Source organism: Bactrocera latifrons, unplaced genomic scaffold, assembly GCF_001853355.1.
Source record: "Bactrocera latifrons isolate USDA-ARS-PBARC rearing strain unplaced genomic scaffold, ASM185335v1 scaffold_33, whole genome shotgun sequence".
In the NCBI taxonomy this organism is placed as follows: Eukaryota; Metazoa; Arthropoda; class Insecta; order Diptera; family Tephritidae; genus Bactrocera; species Bactrocera latifrons.
The window spans coordinates 1,656,547-1,678,490 of NW_017536963.1; the positions used below are offsets into that span (position 1 = coordinate 1,656,547).

A 21,944-nucleotide genomic window follows, 5' to 3' on the forward strand; every position below is an offset into this window, starting at 1 on the left:
GTTATAATTTTCTTAGTTACAATTTTTTTATTTCAAAATTACTAAGTATCTTTTTTATAAAATTTTACATATATATTGAAATCTGAAATATTAAATTAATTACGTGTGAAATATTTATTAGTAAGAAATTCAAAAATGATTTATTATGTAAGAAATAATAAACGTTTCAAGTTTTTCTTATACATTTTTAATTATTTTTGAAATATTTATTTTTAATAATGAAAATCTTCTCAACTATTGTAAACTAAATTTCTATGTTATACCAAATAAAATTTAAAAAATGTCAATAATTTTCAAGGAAATGAGTTTTTAAATATTAGAATTAAATTTGTTAATTTTTAATTTTTTTAGTAATGAAAATTAGTGAATTGTTTTTATACACTGAAATTTTATATTATATATCAAAATATTAACATTTTAAAAATGTAATAAATTTGTATAAAACAAATTTTTCTATCTTAAAATATGTTCATAATTTTCATTAGGTTAGGTTATGAGCTCAATCGTAACAGGGATCTTCTGGCAATTTTCATTAAAAAATTAGTAATTATTATTTAGAAGAAAAACTCAAAACATAATAATTTTTGAAAATCTTAATGTTTGAATAATACATTTATTTTGATTTTTATAAAATAATTTTCGTAGCATACTTTGCGCGCAAACACACAAAGTGAATGGTTTTATTTATAATTAAATTCCTACTAATATTTTTGCTAACTGCAGTTCCGTCTGATGATCTAATATAAATTAAAGGAAGGTTGGGGACAAAAATATAAATATATCGTATTTTAAAAGAAAAAAAGCAATGAACTTTCAGTTGCGAATGAGTCAACGCTAAATAAATATTTAAAGAATATGAAATATTAATAAACCAAAAAACATGCGCATGAGTCAAAAGAATACCCATAGTAGAAAGTTGCCAAGTCGCGATCAAATACCTAAAAAGATTAAAAACAACAAATAACCTTTTGTAATTCTATAAATCCAATAAAAATGTCAAATTTGTCCCATTTTCAACTTATTGCTAAAACAAATAGATAAACAAAATTATCTAGCGCTTATAACGGTATTAACAAAATAAAACCAAATATTTACATATAGGCAAATTAATATGATTAATTTATTTATATATATATACATACTATATATACAATATGGCATAATTGCCCAAATATGTTGTTTTAGTTGAAGAGTTAAAGTTATTTTAATAGAAATAGAAAGTTGAAATTTTTGCGAGACTGGAATTAAAAAAATTTGAATTCTAATTGAACACAATAAATCAAACGACAAAATATTAACAAATTGTCATTCGCACACTCAAACACACACACGCACATACTCAGTGAAACTTATAGGTTTGTAGTTGTGTTTGTAGTAGTTGAGTAATAAGCTGAATCGTCAAGTGTTTTGTCGTTATTTTTGCACAATTTGTTGCTAGAATAGCTGCGCATCGTAAACAATCTTTGATTCCTACTCATTTTAAATAATCTACATTCAAGCGTAAACATTTTCAAGACAATCACACCAAATGTAGTAATAACTATGGTATTCTCTTTTATTGTACACACATAAACGCACACACACACCTGTTTATGCATGTCTATTTTTAAGTTTGACTTAATAAGAAATTTAACACTCTTTTCGCATTTATAAGGTTGTCCGTCCGTCCATTTATCTTATAGTCTATCGGTTTGTCTAGTCTGTTTGTCCGCTCTGCCTGAATCCAATCTTGTTTTTTGCCAGTCGCTTTTGAGGTAATGAGGCATTGGTAGAACAGATAATTTATATATTATATATACATATGTGTATATTTATATATGCTGTGTATTTTTTTTTTGTGCGCTGCTGTTTGTGTGTTTAAGCCAATTAATTGTTTATTGCTGATTATTATTAAAATACTAAAAGTATTCTAGTTGTGGAATGTTTTGCTTTTCTTATTTAAAATCGCCCGTACATACATACATACATACTTCTAAAAAATGTAAAAATATAAATAATACTGTTATATATTTACTATTATAAGAGTTAGAGGCATTTTTTTGTCAAAAATTTAATTTGATATAATTTAATTTCTTAACAAAATCTAGTTTGGTTGACTATATGCTCGTTGCGGCAGATTTTAATGGAAATAAATTGTTTTTAATTAATTTTTGAGTTTTAGAAATTATTGCTAAAAGATCATAAATAACGTTTGTGGCAGGTAAAGTAGGATAGCATAGGCTGTAACTATTTTTTAATTATTTCATTCAAAAACTGAGGAAAAGTAACAGATTTTAGGTGTTTTTCCTATGAGCTCGTATATGATTGTTTCGTTGCTTCATTTTGCTGCTTAAAATATATGTAGTCTTGTATTTTAATTTTAATTTAATTAATTGAAAAAATTATATACATAATTACCGCAATAAAATATTTTTAATTATAATCCAAACATTAAAAAGTTAATAAGCCAATTTGATTATAATAAATGACCACTCAGTTAATTAAAAATTAAAAAAATAAATAAATATAAACATAAAATAATGAAGACATACCGATGGGTTACGATAATTATGTCATAAAGTTTTTATAAAGATAATTAACAAAGCATACATTCATCAGTTTTATTGGAAATACAAGAAACTTGTGAATTAAAAAAATTTTTTTAAACAAGCAGAGATTATTATTATATTTTTTAAATTAGTTTTTTTTTTTTTGATTAGTTTTTATTCCTTCATTTTTTTCTTGCTTTTTTCGCTTTCACTTGTGGATATATAGAGACGGAGATTTTTCTAACATACTTTCTTCATTATCAAAATTTATTAAATATTTATTAATTATCAAATATCTATGAACACTTTATTAAATAAAAAAAAATTAAAGAAGTTCCAAAAATAATAATACACACCCTATTACACATACACAGCAGCCGTTATTTCTGATTGATAACGATCAAAACGTTTGGAAATTGTGAAATTCTTGTTTAACACCAGCAACGCTTGACGTTTGCAGCGGTATTCACACCTTATTTGTTACTCCACAGCATGTATGGTTCCTCCTGCCACTTTTAGTAGTTAATCTGTCACTCAATGATGTAGTGGCTGCCAGAAGTGCTCACTCAAAGTATAAATGAAAAATAATAAAACAAAATTAAGGCATAAAAGAATACAAAAATACAAGAAATCGCGCACATTTGTCTAGTTAAGTGCGTGTAAAATACAGAGCGCTGACAGTTTTAGGCCGCACTTATGCGCACACCAACGTCCCACCTTATTTGCCCAACTTTTAACTTGCAGACTCACTAACGATCATTTAATCGATATTTCATTGCCAATAGATGAATTGTAGGTACCAAAGCACCTTCCGTTCACTAATCATTATTAATTACACACTCTGACTATGCATACAATCACTTGCATATATCACACCGGGTTGGGTGAAAATTAGCTGTGGGGCATTTCGGGTATATTTATTAGCTGAACATTCAATTAATACTTTGAAAGTAAAAACAAGAGGGAAAACCCAAAATAGTTTTATAATTTATTATCTTTTTATGCATTTCAAAGACTTTCACGGCACAACTTAATTTCGGTGCGATAACAAATTAATTTGTTTACCTTTTGCCTTCAATATTTCACTTTCGAAAAAATCTGCTGCAATTATGGCCTTAGACATTTCAACACAGTTCACCGCGTTCATTTATCAAATCAACTGCTTAGCCGCTGTATTGAATTCCGATTATCCGGGTTATGTCCAGATCCAGTTTTCATACGATAGTATATAAATTTAATTAAGGCAATTAAAGTAAAATTAATACGATAAGCGAACTGTTACATAACTGTTACAGCAACAAAAGCGCGGCGTAGCGTGCGCGTATTTTGCGTGTTAATATGCAAATGTGCATAGATGTTGGAATTTAATAGAGGAACTATTAAAATACAATAAAATAAAATAAAAAGTTAAAGGAGGCATAAAATTATTTACAACAAAAGCATACACACACAAGTTTTTGGACCAACAAAAGGTCGTGAGCTGCTAATTGAAACATTTGTTTCCACATTTTTTGAAAAGTTGCCAGCTGATTGAAAAATATAATTTACTATCGTATGTAAATAAGGAAAAAAATATAATAAAAAATTAAATTAATGTTAATCGCGGAAAATATAATTTTACCAAAGTTGACACTTCATTGAAACAACAAACAACAATATTTTACGAAATGTTACAAAATAAATTTTTTCAAAATAATTAAAGTGGCCTCCTGATTGAAATTAGAAAAATTTAAAGTTAAAGCTTTTATTTCTCTTGGAATATGAAAATATTTGAATGCTATTATTGTTGTTGACAAAAAATACTTTAAATGCGCAATGATTAAAACAAAATACATTTTGTAAATAGTTGCCACCTGCATGAAATTAGGAAAATTATTCATAAAAACTTTTATTACCCAACAAATATAAAAATATGTTAAAATTAAAAAAAAAATAGGCGTAAAATGCTTACATAGATTTGGTATCTGTTTAAAAGTTATAAAATTAAATTACAAATTTTAATTTTTAAATTTTATAAATTTTAAATACATAAAAGTTACGTATAAATTAGTTCCCGAATATACAAACACTTAGCATGTAATAGTTCGGCTTATCGAGGTTGTACTGTACCCTAACACAACAATAGACAATCGCTAAAAGATGAAAGCATATAATTGTTTACCGTTATGTACGAAGTCTTGAATAAATAATTAAGATTCAAACAACTAGTTGTTGTAGGCCTAATTTGCATTTTAATGGGTATATAATAGACCTCAATGAATTTTTAATTGGATTCCAATGTGATCACAGCCTAAAATTGTTAAATAATTTTGCTAATACGAGTATTTCATTTCTTTGCTTATATTTTAAACTTATTTTAAAATGTTGCAAAATATATTTATTTTCCCCTTCTTTCTCTCTCTCTCTCTCTTCATTACAGCCTCTGCATTTATATTATTTAGTCGCCTTAAATTACTTAACCTAGAAAACTATAATGTTGCGTTGTAAGCATATTCTGCTCGGCCTTGCGGTCACACTATGTTGTGCCGCCAGCTTTGCACAGTATTCGTCGAATATGTTCCTCAATGGTGAATACCAGAATGGCATTAAGGCGAATCCAAGCAAAACGAACGCAATAAATCGGGCAACAAATATCTTTTTGGAGCATGCAATTATCAGTCGGCAGGCATCACCGTTCCAAGGACCCACGTATTTACCACCTGTGGAGATTCTAAAATGCTCCGCTGGCAAACAATGTGTTTTGCAGGGACAATGCTTGGATGGCTACTTTTCGAACCCATCGTCGAAGGCACAAGTAAGTTTTTTGAAAATAGTTCAGATACAAATATAAATAAATGATTGAAAAGATAGATTAGATACATTTTTATTTAATTTTTGAGTTAAGTTATTCTTCTTGTCAAATTTCGATGTATTGATATACATATATGTATATATTTTGTATGCATATATTCCATATAAGTGTATATATAGCTGTCCATATATCGATATTTTATTAAAAGAGTGACATAACTCAAAAATAAAAAATTTTAAGAAAAGTTCACTGAAAGATTTCAATTTGGCTGAAATATTTTAAAATAGGAAGTTAATCAAATATGGATGTGCCTAAAAAAGTATTAGAACTTGATTTTCATATTTCGTTACCTTGCATGGCGATATAGTTCATTTATGTGTATATAACTAAACTTGTTGTATTTTTGAGTTACGACAGACAAAATATGGTGCTATAACATCGAGCAGATTATCAAATAAGAAATCTACTTATTTGCTTTTGTTATTTGAAAAGGTTAAGAGGTTGTTGGTCTAAAATAAGCGTTGAAATACAACAGAATATTTTATAAATTCGTATGCAAACAATAGATTTGTATATACAAAAATATTATATGCATGTTTAAAGTAGGTGTTTCATATGTTAAAGCAACCCGTGGGGGGGAAATCGATACTTCATAAACGAAAGAAATCATCTAAAATGCTCACGCCAAACTAAGTTATTCAAAGGTTATTGTTCATAATTTATTTAATTGTTTTTCAAACCAAAAATATGTAACAAAAAACCAAACTAAATTCCATTAGCATGGCTCATAGTTTTCGGAAGCAAAACAATACTTAAAAATTATAAACAAAAGGGGATAAGCGAGTAGTTATGAAATTCCGTGATTTACGCATTGATTTTTAATCAGAAATTTATTTAAATGCTGCTTTCGTAACAATTTGCAAATGTCTACGTGCGTCGTGTGTGCTGTGTGCGCATACAATTTGATCGGTCACTGGCAAACGAAAGACTTAAGCAACGAACTTGTTCTGTATGCAAACGTCTGCACCGACTTGTGCACATACTTACACAGATTTTTAGCATGTGCATGCAGCGGTAAATATATATGTATATATTTATGCATTTAACCTATGTTTTTGTTGTTATCTTTTGTTGTAAAATATGTGAATCTACAAAGAATTCGAAGAAACCCAACGCACGCTTGTGAACTCACCAACATCAAAAACAAACACATAAGCAACAACAACAAGGGCGCAAGCGCAATGTAGTAAGCAAATGCATGCATAAATGAGTAAATACAAATGTAACTGGTGTGCGCTGCTGAATATTACACTTTGGTGAGTGCATACTATATTGTGAGCAAATACCGCAAGCATGTGTGCGCTAGCATGTTGGTGGGCATTGTCGTAGGCGCTGATGATGCTTTTTGCTGTTTTTTGTATTAATTTTTTTCTATATGTACATATACGACTTTAAATATTGCGTCCTTTTTTGTTTTAGTATTTAATTTGATTTTGTTACGCTGCCACTTATGGGAATTGGCTGCCAAGCGTTCAAGTGTGTGTAGAGTCATGGTTTGGCTTTTTGTAGCAGGCAATTAGCCGAGCAAACGAATATAATGTGAACAGGGAAGTTGGCAAGAATTAAACTTGACTTTGTAATGAAGCAATTGCCATTGTTGTTAAAACGTAATTTGCCTTTAAATTATTGCATTTCAAATAAAAAATGTTTATATATATAAATATATAATACAACAACACTAATAACGCCAACAACACTAAAAATGGCAACAAAACAAGCGTAGAATTACAACAAAAAAAAAAAATAATAACTTCACTTTGATTGCACCGAAGCTAAAATACCCTGCACAGGGGTATTTTTTATTGCAACATTTATAACTACATCTGCATGCAACGGTAAACGTTTTGCTAGTTCACACGTTGTTTGATACAGATAAAATTCAAGTCGAATTAAGATTGCTAAATAAAAAAAAAAGAAGCTTTTTATGAAGACCTTTAGCATGATTTCTATCAATCAATTTGTATGGCAGCTATATGCTGAAGTGATTTGATCTGAAAAATATATTCAGAGAATGTAACAATGCCTTGTGCAACAATCTGTGCCAAGTTTCATAAAGAAATTTCTCAAATAAGAAAGTTTTCCATACAAGAACGTAATTTAGATCAATCAATTACCTATAGTGATCCAATATCAACAATTTATTTAGAAAATGTTGCAATGCTTTGGAAAATAAACTCTGCCAAACTTCGTGTATATATGTATCTTATCAAATAAAATACTTTTTTATATGAAGAGTCGATTTTGACCGATCGGGTTATATGGCAGCTGTATGCTATAGTGTTTTATTATTGGCGTTTCTGATAAATTAGCTGCTCCTTGTAGTGAAAAATATCTCAAAACTTTTTTATTAGTTCACGTTAACACAGACAGAAGAACATGCCTAAGCCGAACACTTCATAAGGTCTCCGAAACTTTTTTCTGTGTTGTTACAACTTGTGACAAACGTAATATACACTGTTGAAGGTATAAAAATAAAATAATATATAAAATAAACAGAAAACCCCACCAGCCTTAAGAAAATGGCAAAGTGTTGTATTTTGTAATTTCATTGCTAATTCCAACTGTGTGTTGTGTCTGATTCACACGTTTAATTTGTGCGAAACACATTATTAGACGCTTACACAGTCGGCACTGTGAGAAATTAAATTCATCTGGCTTTTGTTTTCTGCAATTGCGTTCCAATTCATGCATTAGGAAATGCCCACAGCCCACGCCATGCGGATCACCATGGCTGCTGCTGCTGCTGCGAGCGCTTGCCAAGCCGTTTCTAACGCAATAGAAATTTATTTGTGCGATTCTGTTGCCATTCAAGCTTTTTTAATGGTCTATGACGAATGTTGAGAAATTTCTAAACTCACTATATGGTTTTGTATATACATATATATCTGAACCGCAGTCCGCCTCTAACATGAGAATTATGTAGATGTAAAAAAAAAAATTTTTTTAATTCAATTCTCAGCACATTTTAGCTTGTGTCAAATTCAGGTTTTCTCATCACACAATTTTTTGCCACTGAAGGTCCAACGTATAAAAATTCATATTTGATTTGGATCATCCGGCTCATAGGAAATCCGGAATGTGATTTGGGGTTTTCCTTTTAGGCATTTCGTGTTTTTGTTATTATTTTTAACAATAAACTGTGATTTGTTGCCAAGAAAGCGAAGACAGAAGACACGCAATTATCGTGATTTTTTCTAGTTTACAAAAGTGCTGACATTTTTTAAACATTGAATAGCCATTAAAATTTTTGTTTTGTGTGCTAAGGAAATTTTTTTTAACTTTTCCTCCTTTTATATGTTGTTGTGATGTGCTGAATGAAATTAAAAGCTGTCAAAGTAGTTTTAACAATTGTTACTAAATTTTAGTTCTTAACACAGCCGAGTTTCACACCCAACGCATTAAGCTGTAGCGGTTTAAGACTAGGATTAAGACTTCTTTCAGGCAAAATTAATAAGATTGTGAATTTTCTGTTTTTAGCAATTTAAGGCGTATTAAGTAATCCAAAAATATGCAATATCTAACACATCTAAGTTTGTAAAATAATTATATTTTAACAATGTAAGTTTAATTTATTGAGGTTAGAATGTAAACTCTCTAAAATATTAAGAGTTGCAGCAAAAATATTGGAAAGTTTAAGGTTAGAATGTAGTTTTTAAGCAAATGGAGGTTAACTGATTAAGGTTACAATAAAAATTATCTAACATATTATGACCTCAAGCTTTAAAATCTATAATTTGAGATTAAAATATGATTTTTCAGCAAAGCAAGTGTTATCTAATTGCTATTAGAAATTTCTCAACTTTTTAAGCCTTAAAATTAATATTTCCACGCTAGAATTTGATTTTTAAGAAATTATAAGTTAATTAATTGAGATTATAAAATATATTGTACAGCTTATTTGGATTTGTAACCTGAAGTCCAAAAACTTGTGGGTAAAAATAAGTTTCTTTGAGTTTAGAATCTCTCTAAGTTATAAAGTTTAGAAAATTGAAAATTAATAATTTTAGCTAAGAATATTAATTTTCAGCAACTCGACGTTAATTAACCTAGATGCTACAGTTTATTTGCACCTTATATTACATTACGAATTTTATGGATCAATACATTTTTTTTTTAAGAAATCAGGTCTAATTGATTGCGGTTAAAATATGGATTCTGTAACATATTAAAGTTTAGACTACTGAAAACTAAAACATAAGTCTGAAATTTAATTTTTCAATAAAACGGTTTTGATTTATTTGATGTTAGCATAATAATTTTTATCAGCTAAACAGTAGTTATAGCCTTGGATCAATAATATAAATTATCAACAATCAAGAAAAGCATTGTTCGAAAAGAACTACAAGCATTACAGAAACAGAAATTTATATATTTTTTAAATTTTTCTAAGTGGATTTTTGCGGTTTTGTGCTTTTTTCTTCAATTACTATCTCAAGGTCATTCAAATAAACGTCTATTTCAATGATGACCTTAATTGACCTACTTGAAGAAGCAAATTCACCCTGAATGCCAGCGATTAGTCACAATATTTAAATTGACCGCTCAACACAATGTCAAAGGCTGTTTAAAGTACCCACAAGATTGCACTTATATTCAGGTGTGAACAATAATGGCACTCAACGCACGAATTTCCACTTCATATTTAAAGATTTATGTAAAATGTGTGGCTTCCGCTTAAATGGAGCTGCCAACTCACGCATTTTCATTCTACTAACGACCTCATTTAAGCGACCTGTTCGCTTGGCGTCATTTATGCTGACGTGACCTCAACAGAATTTAGTAAATCACACTTTTAAACAATGAAATTAATGGTGCAGCCGCACCTGTCCTTGGTAGTGATGATGGTTTTTCTTGCACAAAGTACAGTACTTAATTAAATGTTTTTATTTCTCACTAAAATTTTGAGAGATTGTGTGTTTTCAACGTGATTTCAATAGGGAAAATAAATTGTATGCCACTTTAGTTTTAACACGTAATAAATTACGCTTGAAACCAGGAAACTAGCAGCGTCATACGGTATATTTGCTATTGAAGCCGTTCAAACTCCTTTGAAGCACTTCAAACGCTGAATTATTGTACTCACTTATTTTAATTTTTATTGAAAGGTAGTTCACCTATTGCTTATGCTATATTTCAATGACACTTAACCTCATATTTCGGTGGCAAAAACGTGATCACTTCCATTTGAATGGGACGCGCTTAAAACTCAATAAAAGTTTATGCCTTTTCGCTATTTTCCTTTGTTATGTTTCGCCAGTAAATATAGCGATGAGCACATGTATTTTCAAGGTCGTATAATTAGTGTCCGTTTGTAATACTATATTTGTTGTAAACAATAACAGGATTATTAAGAATTCAAATAGAGAAGAGACATAATTTGGCAAAATATAAATAGTTTAGAACTATTAAAATTCCGTTTCGTTAGCAGTTAGTCAACAAGATAGCGCGCTCTAGTGGCTTACTGCCAAAAAAACTAGCCCAATAATATGCGTAATGCATAGTAATTACTAAAACAATACTTTTTTCTAATGAATACAAACGCTAGCTGTCATGCCGGACGTGTTTTAATTTTTTCAGATTTTTTTTTTTGAATATACATTTCGTATTACATCATAAATTAATAACGTATTAGAGAGATAATCGTTCATTACCTCATAGTTGTGTTACCAGTATCTCTTCTCGGACATGTATTGCTACCGCTGCTGCTTTTTGTTGCCGTTGTTGCTGGTCAAAAACTGGATGGTAACATACTCTGTTAAGGCAGTGAGGCGTAGGTTCTAGCAAATATATATTTTAATTAGTATTAGAGATTCGAGATTTCAAAAGTCATAATTGATCAAATCTACTGTCTACCTAGAACTTGTTGCTTGATGTCTGCTAATCGGCAGTTGTCTCGAACGCTATGCGTATAATCACAAGTGGACATTTTGTCTGTCAAGCGCTTGTCAAGCGACAAAGCACGGCATAAACTTGATGATATCGCAAAGCTTAGAATGATACCAAAATTTTAAGCATCAGAACAACAGTTAAGGCGACATTTAAGAGAACCGAAAATGTGTGAAAATATAACAAAACGTATGTGCGTGTTGTTGTATTGTTGCCTTAACAGCATTAGTTTTACTCTTATAGTATTGTTGCTTAATTATTTGAATATGAGCACATGATCGATTCTATTGACGAATAATTAGTCGCTCATTTTATTTTAGAAGTTTGCATAAATTTCTAGTTTTCACTGGTCATTATCATCAAAGCGAACGAAAGAATTTGCTGACTCAATTTAGTAAATAACCGGTTCAATTATTTTGATTAATCATACGTCTTCCTTAATAATAAAGCAACACTAATCATAATTCAAAAAAAATTTTATCAAAAACTTTAAGTTGGCATTTAATGCTATTATATCTACTCCGAAAATTCAATATCCAAAACAAAAAAAACACAGCATTTAATTAATCAAAAATTTAATTAATAATATATGAAAACAATTTAGTGAAAGAACAATATGCATTTCAAACAGACGCTTAATTTAGTCAATTAATAATTTATGTTTATAGATACTCTGTAAGTGAATAGTTAAATGACTAAATTACAGCTATGTGCAAATTTGACTGAAAATAAGAATATTTTGATTTTTTTAATTTTTGCATTGAGACAAAAAGTACCCGGAAATTGGGTATTTTGTCGTCTTCAAAGTCAGCCTCATCAGATGTAATCGACTTATGCCAACGATTTTTCCATTCCTCGATACACTTTTCATAAGCACTTTAAGCACCAAACGGGCTTACGAGAGAGCTCTCTTGCCATCTCTCTGATACTTCCCAGAGGATTTTCAAGTTCTTCCAGAACGATCCATGTCTTCACCGATCTCTCGACAGTTTTTGAAGGCTTTATGCCACTCGTAGGCTTGTGTTTTTGATAACACTGAATCACCGTAAGCCTTTTTAACATTCGCAACGATTCCGCAGACGAAATTTGCTTGGAAATACAAAATTTAAGACAAATTCTTCTCGACTGAGGTGTATCCACTCAGCAGCTGGTGTGAACTGATTGACAGACCCGCTGATATATGGCATAGTAATTAAGGACAACCAAAATACATTTGTTTTTTTAAATATCATTTACCGCGGGAATTTAATTATAATTTCCGTGTGCTTTTTTGGCCTAATATATACACATTCTGTTAAGTTTACTACTAAGTTTGGAACACCATGGAGAAATATGTGATCCAAGCGCTTAGTTTTTGAGATATCGTTCTGAAATTTTTCACACGTCTTCTTTTCCTCAAGAAGATCGGAATTGCTGCTATCGGACTGCTACATAATATAGCTGGCATATAAACTGAACGATCTGAGTTAAGAGATCGTCTCAGTGTGACCCTTCGAACAATCACTTATTTTCGCGATTTCTTTTAATGTTGTAATTAACTAACCAATCCGTTTTGTTTTTTATTAAAATGATTTTTTTTAAGTTTATTTATTAGGTGTATAATAGTTAAATAAATTGTTAAAATAACACGTAAAGAAGATCCTGTACGATGTCCGCGATTGTGGACGCAATTTTGATCTAAAACCAGAATTTCAAAAAGATTATTAATCTGTATGAAAGTCGCTATGAAGCTTGTTTTTTTTTTTTTTGAACTTTGACGAAATTGCAGCGGTTGAAGTCTCGACGGCGCTGTTTTTGACAGTTTTTCGCAGAAAAAAGAAAAAAATAGGAAGATTTCAAAAAAAAAAAAAAAATGAAAGCCTTCATAACGCCATAGCGAATGATGTTAAAAATGTTTTTTTTCTCAAATGGAATATCTTCAAAACTCTTCCTTAGGGAGTGGAATCCGTTTTGAGAAACACCATTCTGAGAAAAACGCGATTAAAGATTGGAGTTGCAATGTTCTGCACTCTATTCTACACTCTATTTCTACAAGAAACGCTAATTTGAGTTTCTATTTTAAAATTTGAGAGAATATTTAATATAGTGCGATATCGATTTCACGAAAATTTCACACTGAGTGATTGTCAGCATGCTTTCATTACCATAACTCTTTATTGTATCAGTTATTAATTATAATGATCGATAATATACTGTACTGTATATGTCAATATTTTTTCGTCCATTAATAAAACTTGATAATTCTACCCTTTTAACATTTTTTTGTTAATATCTATTATTTATTATGAGCGTCTGATTAAGCCAAATCACAAAATTCAACTTATCTACAAATTCAAACTGAAAAAATGCTTTCACAGCTCACCCAAATTAGGGCTAAAATTATCAATTATAAATATAATAAAATTTTAATAAGCTTGTTCCCACTCTTTTCCGACTTTACTAAGCATTAATTACAATTTTTCTCACAGATAATTGTTAATGGAAATTATATTAAAATACTTTCTAATAAACAATTATTATTACCATAAAAATATAAACAATACATATAAGCAGCAGATAACATGTGAATTTAATATCGAAAAGTACATAAAAGTCACGAGCGATGAAAATTGAACGTTTAGATATTTCTACATATGTAATTATGAGGGCATCAGCTTAATAGTTAAAAAATTATTTTTCTAATTTTTGATGTATTTTGTATGGAAATTTAGTATTGTAACTGAAATTTTACATTTTAACGCTCCCCCGCTATGAGTGATATTTTGCTCCAACGCCGGAATCGGAGCGCACATACTTAAGTTTTTACAAATCGCCACATGAAAAACTGTAACGATGTGATATCGCACCATCTTGGTAGCCAATCGGCCGGTCATAAACGTGAAATTATAGAAGTGTTCTCTGGATAAATCCCTTGATTGATTGATTGATTAATGCGACATGTGTGAAGTGGCGCCGTCTTGTTAAAACCAAATGTCGCCGAGATCACGAGCTTCAACCTCAGACATAAAATAGTTGGTTATCAGGGCACGATATTTGCCGCCACTGGCATCGTTTTTGAAGAAATATGGACCGATGATTCCACTGGTCCAAAACCCATACCAAACCATTTTTTTTTTCAAGAGTCCACAGCGAGAAGCGTTGGGCGGTTTGAGCGGTTTCAGATCTTGCACAAGTTGTATTTTGTACGCTACACAGTACAACAGCTAATATGGGGGGTGAGAAATTCCAAGTCAGGGTGATGGTACAATGGGTTTGGCGCTCGTATGTGTCAGTTTTTTTTATGACCTTTTAAATTTTTTCCTTATCTTGATGTTTTTTCGCTTAGTTGTAATATTTTGCCAGAAACGTAGTTCTTTTTTTCTTTGTTTTTTTTTGTTTTTGCCGAATCGACTCTGTACTGTCATCGTGTACACTCTGAGCTACGGCTGCGATATTTTCTTCACTGTTTGCTGGACGAATATTATCCAATACTGAATGCTGAGTCTTAAGGCTGAGTGATGGTGTTGATCATAAGTTAAGCGAGGCGCATTCTTTACGGAACGTGAAAACGTTGTCAGACGTAAGTCTTTCTATGATGAAACAATAGTGAACAGAAACAACATGATAGCTCGACACGACTTAAGCGTGATCTGTCACAAAAATACATCAACCGTTAATTTTGTTCAGAGAAATTCGCAATTCACCTGCGAGCTTTACTCTCAGAGCAATTCTGCGTAGAGAAATTAACTTACGAGTATATGCATATATCAACTACATTCCCATTTCTTATTCATGTAAACTTTTTGTGCCTAAATTTTGGTTGAAGACTAATAATTTCTGTCCAGCCCATGCAAAATATTCCAAAATTAATTTTAAAAAGTTCAAGTTTAGAAGAAAATAGCTACGTTTAAAAAGCATTGCGAAAAATGATATATATACCCATAACATATCTCTCGGCTTTTAGTTCAAAACAATTGTCAAAATTGTCTTCAATCCATATTAATCATAAGTTTACATGCCAACAAGTGGTATAACATGACTTGTGCACCTTCACACGCTTAGACTCGTAACTTTGACACTAAATATGAGCGCCGTCAAATGTATTTAGGCGTGCAACTGTGAATTTAGCGGTATTTAATCATATAAGCCATAATAAATTAAAAACCACGGGCCTTACGGACAACTCATTTAAAATGTAAACAATAAGTCAAGCATGCGTGTGTATGTAACAGTGTGAGTGTCAGTGGTCGAATCGATCATGCAATAAATCAAAAAGCAATTAGAGTTATGACTTTGATTATTTGCAGACGATATATGTAAATGCAAATGTTTTATTAAAAACGTATACAAATCAAAAGAGGGATTAAATTAATATTTTCGTCGCCGCATGCAATTTATCGCTGGCGATGGTTGATATCTCATTTGATTTGCTGCAGATAAATTTGTATCGATTTAACAAGAAAATTGGAAAATTAAAAGCATCATGCACATATACCATATATGTATATGTATATAGAACGATAAAAATTGTATATATGCTGATGCATTTAAATCTATGCAATACAATTATAAACGTATACACATATACAGATATGTGTCTGGTCTGCACACCGGCATCCTGAGGCATGTCATCGCGCTTTAATAGCATTTTTAGAATAAAGAAGCAATAGCTTTTTCTAAAAATCTGACATGTGCCAACACCAATGGCAATTGCCCATTAATCGTTGCTCATTCAATTACACGAACAGCAACGTTTCTGGTCGCAAGCTGCTGTACAAAATAGTTTTCTGGGGTCAATGTGATTGTGGTAACTTATTTACATAACTTGTCAAATATGTAGATGCACAAATAGTAAAGTGATGAACTCAAAAGTGAAAATGGCAGTTCCAAGCTAAAATAGGACTAATGCGAAAAGCAACTAGTTTGGAAATATAATTTTTGGTTTGAAAATGAACCAGTCTGAAGCAACTAGTCTTGTATTTCTTTGTAGTCAACTTACTATGCTACAATAGGCGCTTTTCACCCGTAATAAAATACATTTTCATATATAATCTTTATGATTTTATTTTTCTTTCTTTGCATGTGCCTTAGGCAAGGGGTAAATAAATTTTTAAAGCAAAAAAGAACGTAGTACGCTGTAACGCGTTGTAACGCGAAATATAGAATAATACAAATTTAATTAAAAATAATTTGCAGGTTTTGAGGTAAGGAATAGGAAGCGTGGTTGAATTTTTAAGGACTAAAAACGGTCTATCTCGAAGCAAAACTACGAATTCTATAGAGAAGAGTGATGTGTGATGAAATATAAACAGTTAAGTTTACTATAAATTTCAGCATAGAAAGCTTATTTTTTTGCACAAAATAAAAATAAAAAAAAAACACAAATTCGGATATTTATATTTTTAAAAAAGATTTTGAGGTTATGTGAAAAATTTATTAATACAAAAGTTGTAGATCTCTTGATTATCTACAACTTTTGTATTAATAAATTTTTAATTTTAATTTAGATCTCTTGATTATCTACAACTTTTGTATTAATAAATTTTTCACATAACCTCAAAATCTTTTTTAAAAATATAAATATCCGAATTTGTGTTTTTTTTTTATTTTTATTTTGTGCAAAAAAATAAGCTTTCTATGCTGAAATTTATAGTAAACTTAACTGTTTATGTTTCATGGTCTCTCCCATGTGATATATTTTTATTTAAAATATTAAGAAGGAAATTTATTTTGATTTAAAATCGAAAAATTAGCTTCATTTTCAAACGAAATATCAGCTTTTTTTATAAAAGCTCAGTATGCTTTATAGTCTTTGAAATTTGTGCTTTCTAACTTCTAATTTCTTGGTCTAAGTTGAATTGGTGTAATACTAGTGAATTTTTGAGCAAAGGATGACCATTGACGACGCGCAACACAACATCATACAGAATACGTATACAATTCGTTGGATATTATTTATCTTGTATGGAAGAAGGCTTGTTGACTAAACAGCCTTGCTGACTAAGCGCTCGTGCTTCATACTACCTGAACGATACTTTGCAGTTAGCTATTCTATGACTGGGTTAATATAAAAAATTTCATCCAACCAGCTATTTGAAATAGGATATATGCATTTATGGAGACATACATAAATTTAATTATTAAGGCGGACTGTTTTTGTCATTAATACAATTTTTAATAAATAATTTTATATAGACGGGTATTGGAGTATTAATAAAGTAAATTAAATACCAAAAGCAAAACATTTAATAAATTAAATTAATTTACTAAATTTAATATATAATTAATAACATTATGCAATCATTAGTCGCAGGTATATTGTCCACACAAGTCGTTACCAATTAAGCCTTGTTCAGCCACTCTGGGGATTTGATAGAATACCTGATTTTTTCAACTATAGTTCACCAATGTCCTTTAAGGTGTAATATACAGTTAGAAGGCGAAAAAAACGAATTTTTTTCTTAGGAATCTTTAAATTTATTGTTCAAAAAACCGATTTTCGACAAAAATTTCGGCTTTAAATTGTTAAAAGAAAAAATATTTACCGGCGAGAAAAATTATTCGTTTCACTACTAAAAAATATTTTGAAAAAACTGATGTTAAAATTTGAGACGAATTGATTTAATCGATCGAGTAATGTTGGTCACCGACTTTGAAAACACCAATTTGAGAAAAATGCATTTAAAGTTTAGCCTTGTGCTTTCAAGTACCCGGAAGCGCTTTTACAAATTTCAAACTTCAAAAATATGCCCCGGAACGATATAAAATTTACTGTGTGTATATACTACACGTTAAGAAAATTAAATATAAATATAGATTTTTGACCAAAATTCTAACTATATATAACCCCTTACGATTGAATATTGGAATCCATGAAAAATATCCCTATGTCCTACAGTCACATTAAAAATTGACTGTAGGTCGGAACATTTTTTCAGAGATGTATTATCAGCAGGTTATGCATTTTCATGAGAACTCTTCTGAGCTTCTAGTGAATTCAACTCCATATAACTGCATCGAAGACGCCTAAATACGCAACAAAATAAAATTATATTGTGATATCGAGCACTTGGTAGCTTACTTCTATAATATTTTTTGTATTTTCCATGTGACCCACCCTAATGCGCATATAATTTTATAATAAATTTACTTCCAAGCAAATTTAAATGCTTAGCAATCGTTTGCCAAATGCCTTGCAACTTGCAGCTATGCAGATGCAAATGCTTAAGCAACATTTTGCAGCATATCTGACAGCGGTAATTTGTGCATATACAAATATGTATTTGCAAAAACAAAGAACTAAGCGACGAAGTAATAAGTAAATGCCATTTTTGTGTTGGAGACCTCGCAGCGCTAGATAAAGAATCAATAAGAGCGATTTTTATGCCTCAAGGCAGTGTTTTGCACACAGAGTGTTATTGATTTGTGCATAGAATAGTTTTTACAAGTGTACTCGTATATGTGATCAAAGTGGGAAGATTGATGAGAGGGAATTATTTTACTATGTTCATGTTAACAGATTAATGAAATGAATGTTGGATCTATACATATATGTAGAACCACACGAGTAAATTTGAACTACATATATCAAGAGGGTGTTTCTCTATTACTTACCCGGGCGCCTCTAGACTGCCACGATAACAGTTAAATCGCGTGAAAACGAAGAAATATATCTGACGCAAAAAAGTCAAGTCAGTTTTCCTGATTGTTATTGCAATTGCTTTAAGCTTCCTCGCAAATCTTTTCCTCTACAAATCAAGCTTGAACATATATATGTGTACTTTTGTATGTCTGTAAAGTATTAATTTTGTTCAGATAGCCGTTACTACGAACTCCAATCGTTAAATATACAAACATAATTGTCTACAAATTTTGCAAAATTGCTATATAAATATGTATTTGTGGACAGCGCACAAACATTTCATAATCAAAACTTGTAAATTAGTTTTGTGGAAATTTTATTTTTCCACAGACTGCAAGAAAAGAAGAAGCTATCAAGTATATTTTTGGAAGCTTTTTAGTAATTTGAAAAGACGTTTACTAACGTATGAACAAACACACTTAAGTGCTTATGAGTTTTGCCAAATTCACCGTCAGACAATGAAAATTTATTTTATTTTTTTTAAATTTTAGCACCATAGTGGCAAAGCTATAAAATTTCCACGTATTTTCATTAATGCAAGCCAGAATACTGCGTAATACACGCTGGGAGAACGCTAGTGACCACCAAGACAATTTATCAGGTAGTCAATAAATTGAGTAAAGGAATTTTTACTTTCATACAATATCCATATATGAAAATATGTATATATTTTTAATATGTATTTTGTAGACACACATCTATGTATGTATGCTTTGTAAACAAATAATCAAAGAAAATAGTTACTATGTGTGGTAATGTATGAGGTAATGCTTAAGGTGTTGCACTGTACATTGCAACAGCGCATAGTAGATCTTAGGTCGCAATGGAAACCTTTTTTATTACTGTATATTATCTATACATTGCCACATATTGAAATTGCCGTTATATTGCAGCTTTTGACAAACTAATTTTTACCATAAAAACTACAAAATATGAATTTTTCAGATTAATTAAAAAAAAAATTAAATAAATACAGGTATGTAACAATAACTCCGGTTTGCCTTGCCCTTCAATCAGTATATAACGGGCGTTCATAAGCATGTGTGATGCACCAAGGTCCACTGCAACCATGGCAGCATATCGCCAGAAAGTGTGTGGCCACGAAAGTTGCTATCAGCCTCCAAAAATCGGATTTTCTAAATTGAGATATGTATGAGCATTCAAAAATCCTTTGGATCATAGAGTCGCCAAACCAAACTCTGCTTCTTTACGGATGGGTAAAAGTATGAGGGAAAGTTGATGTAGAAGTGTGTTGCCTCGCTATCAACTTCAGTTTCAGGCTGCCGTACTATAGCAGTGTTTTTCAAGCCGCGGTTGATGCCAGTTTTACTGCTCCGGAAGGCAGCCTCCTTCAGAGAAGTGACTATTAACTCTGATAGCAGAGTAGCAATACCTCCCGCGTTCAGAAAAGTGACTACACACTCTGATAACAGAGTTGCGATACTAGCCTTGAGTTCACTAAACATACGTCCAGGGCTGGTTAGTGAATGCCTAACCTTATTATCAATGGAATAGAGTCACTTTGTGATAAGACTAATATGGGTGGTAGGCCACATGCTCGCCCGCTGACAGTTCGTGTGTACTATTAGTGGATGGCTGGACTTTGCAACAAAGAGCTTGGCCAGCGCTGAGCTACCATGTTAATACAAACATTAAGCTTTTTGCCTTCAGTAAGGCTTTCTTCTACATATTTGTAGAAGTTCTAATATTATTATATATATTTTTATATGAAAGCAAGTACAACATTTTTATAGGAAAGCAATTGCAAAATATGTATGGCATATTTAGATTCGAAGAAAAGGAGTATATGAATTTGTCGTTGAATTGCATATATTCACTCCTCAAGGTCAGCCAAATCGAAGCCCGCCAATACTTAAGTTCATCAACGCATTTTCAATTATTTTGACGAACAAATATTCAATAATAATTCTAATTTATACATAATTTTAGTAGTATTGCTTAAAAACCGCAGTGTTGCCCCATTTATATCGAATAATGGCAAAATTTACAACGCAACACTGTTGCAAATTAAATTCACACTTGATTAAAAAGTGATTATTTATTAATTTTTTGTTTTTTTAATAAGTCACACCTCAGTATGATTAATACTCCCTTTTTGTGTTATTAAGTGTTTAAATTAGTTGCTTCTGTTTCTCACTGTACTTTGCCTTGCGAGATCGCTTGTTATGCAATTTAATGTAGATTATATGTTCAAGGAAAAATGTGTCATCAATTTAACAAACTTATGTCAGTATAAATTAGTTTTTAATAAGCGAGCATAATTAGTTTTAAGACACAACACTGCTTCTTGGTTATGATTTTTAGCGGTTTTGAACATAATTGATCGTTTATTTTGTTTTTATTGATGTTTTTTTTCGTAAATATTGCAATATACCGTATATTTTTCAATATTGATTGATATTTACTGACTTAGTATTTTAAAAAAATAAAAAATAGCCCTTTCAGGACGACGCTAATACTCTACAAATTATTAGAAAATATTTTAAGACCAAAATTTTTCGTATTTCATATATTTACCGTATATTTTAAAAAAATATTGTTTGGTATTTCCTGATTTGAAAAAATGGTATCCTTTTTACGACGTCCCTAATGTTTGACAAACCATTTGAAAATATTTTAAGATTACAATTTTTTGTTTTACACGCTAATTTTTATATAAAAAGACATCATATAATGCAGTTAAATTAGAATGAATTTTTGTAGTATATGGCAACACTGATACAAAACTTTTACGACAAAAGTGAACTGTTTTTAAATTGAATACTACTGTAATTTAATTGAAATTTTAAATTAGGTGGCAACTCTTGTCATGATTTAGGCTAAATACGAACCAGTCTTCTTTATGCTTTCTCTTTTATATAATAGTTAGATCTAATACCACCATACTCACCATAAAATGCAGTTAAATAAAATATGGCAACCTTGATACACAATTTTTAGGGTAAAAACTAATGATTTTAAAATATGTCTCGAGTAATACCTAGGTTATAGTAAATCTTTGAATATTACCGTAATTGAACTTTTGTATAAGGTGTCA

The 21,944-nt window shown here is 30.6% G+C and overlaps 1 protein-coding gene across 1 annotated transcript in view; it reads left to right on the forward strand.

The window, feature by feature from the left end:
* LOC108971241 (serine protease Hayan) overlaps positions 1 to 21,944 on the forward strand; it is a 41,368-nt gene that overhangs the window by 2,258 nt on the left and 17,166 nt on the right. Inside the window, exon 2 of the mRNA XM_018937188.1 lies at positions 4,948 to 5,322. Within this exon, the coding sequence (XP_018792733.1) occupies positions 5,002 to 5,322 (321 nt within the window). The 5' untranslated portion in view covers positions 4,948 to 5,001. The remainder of the gene's footprint in view (positions 1 to 4,947; positions 5,323 to 21,944) is intronic.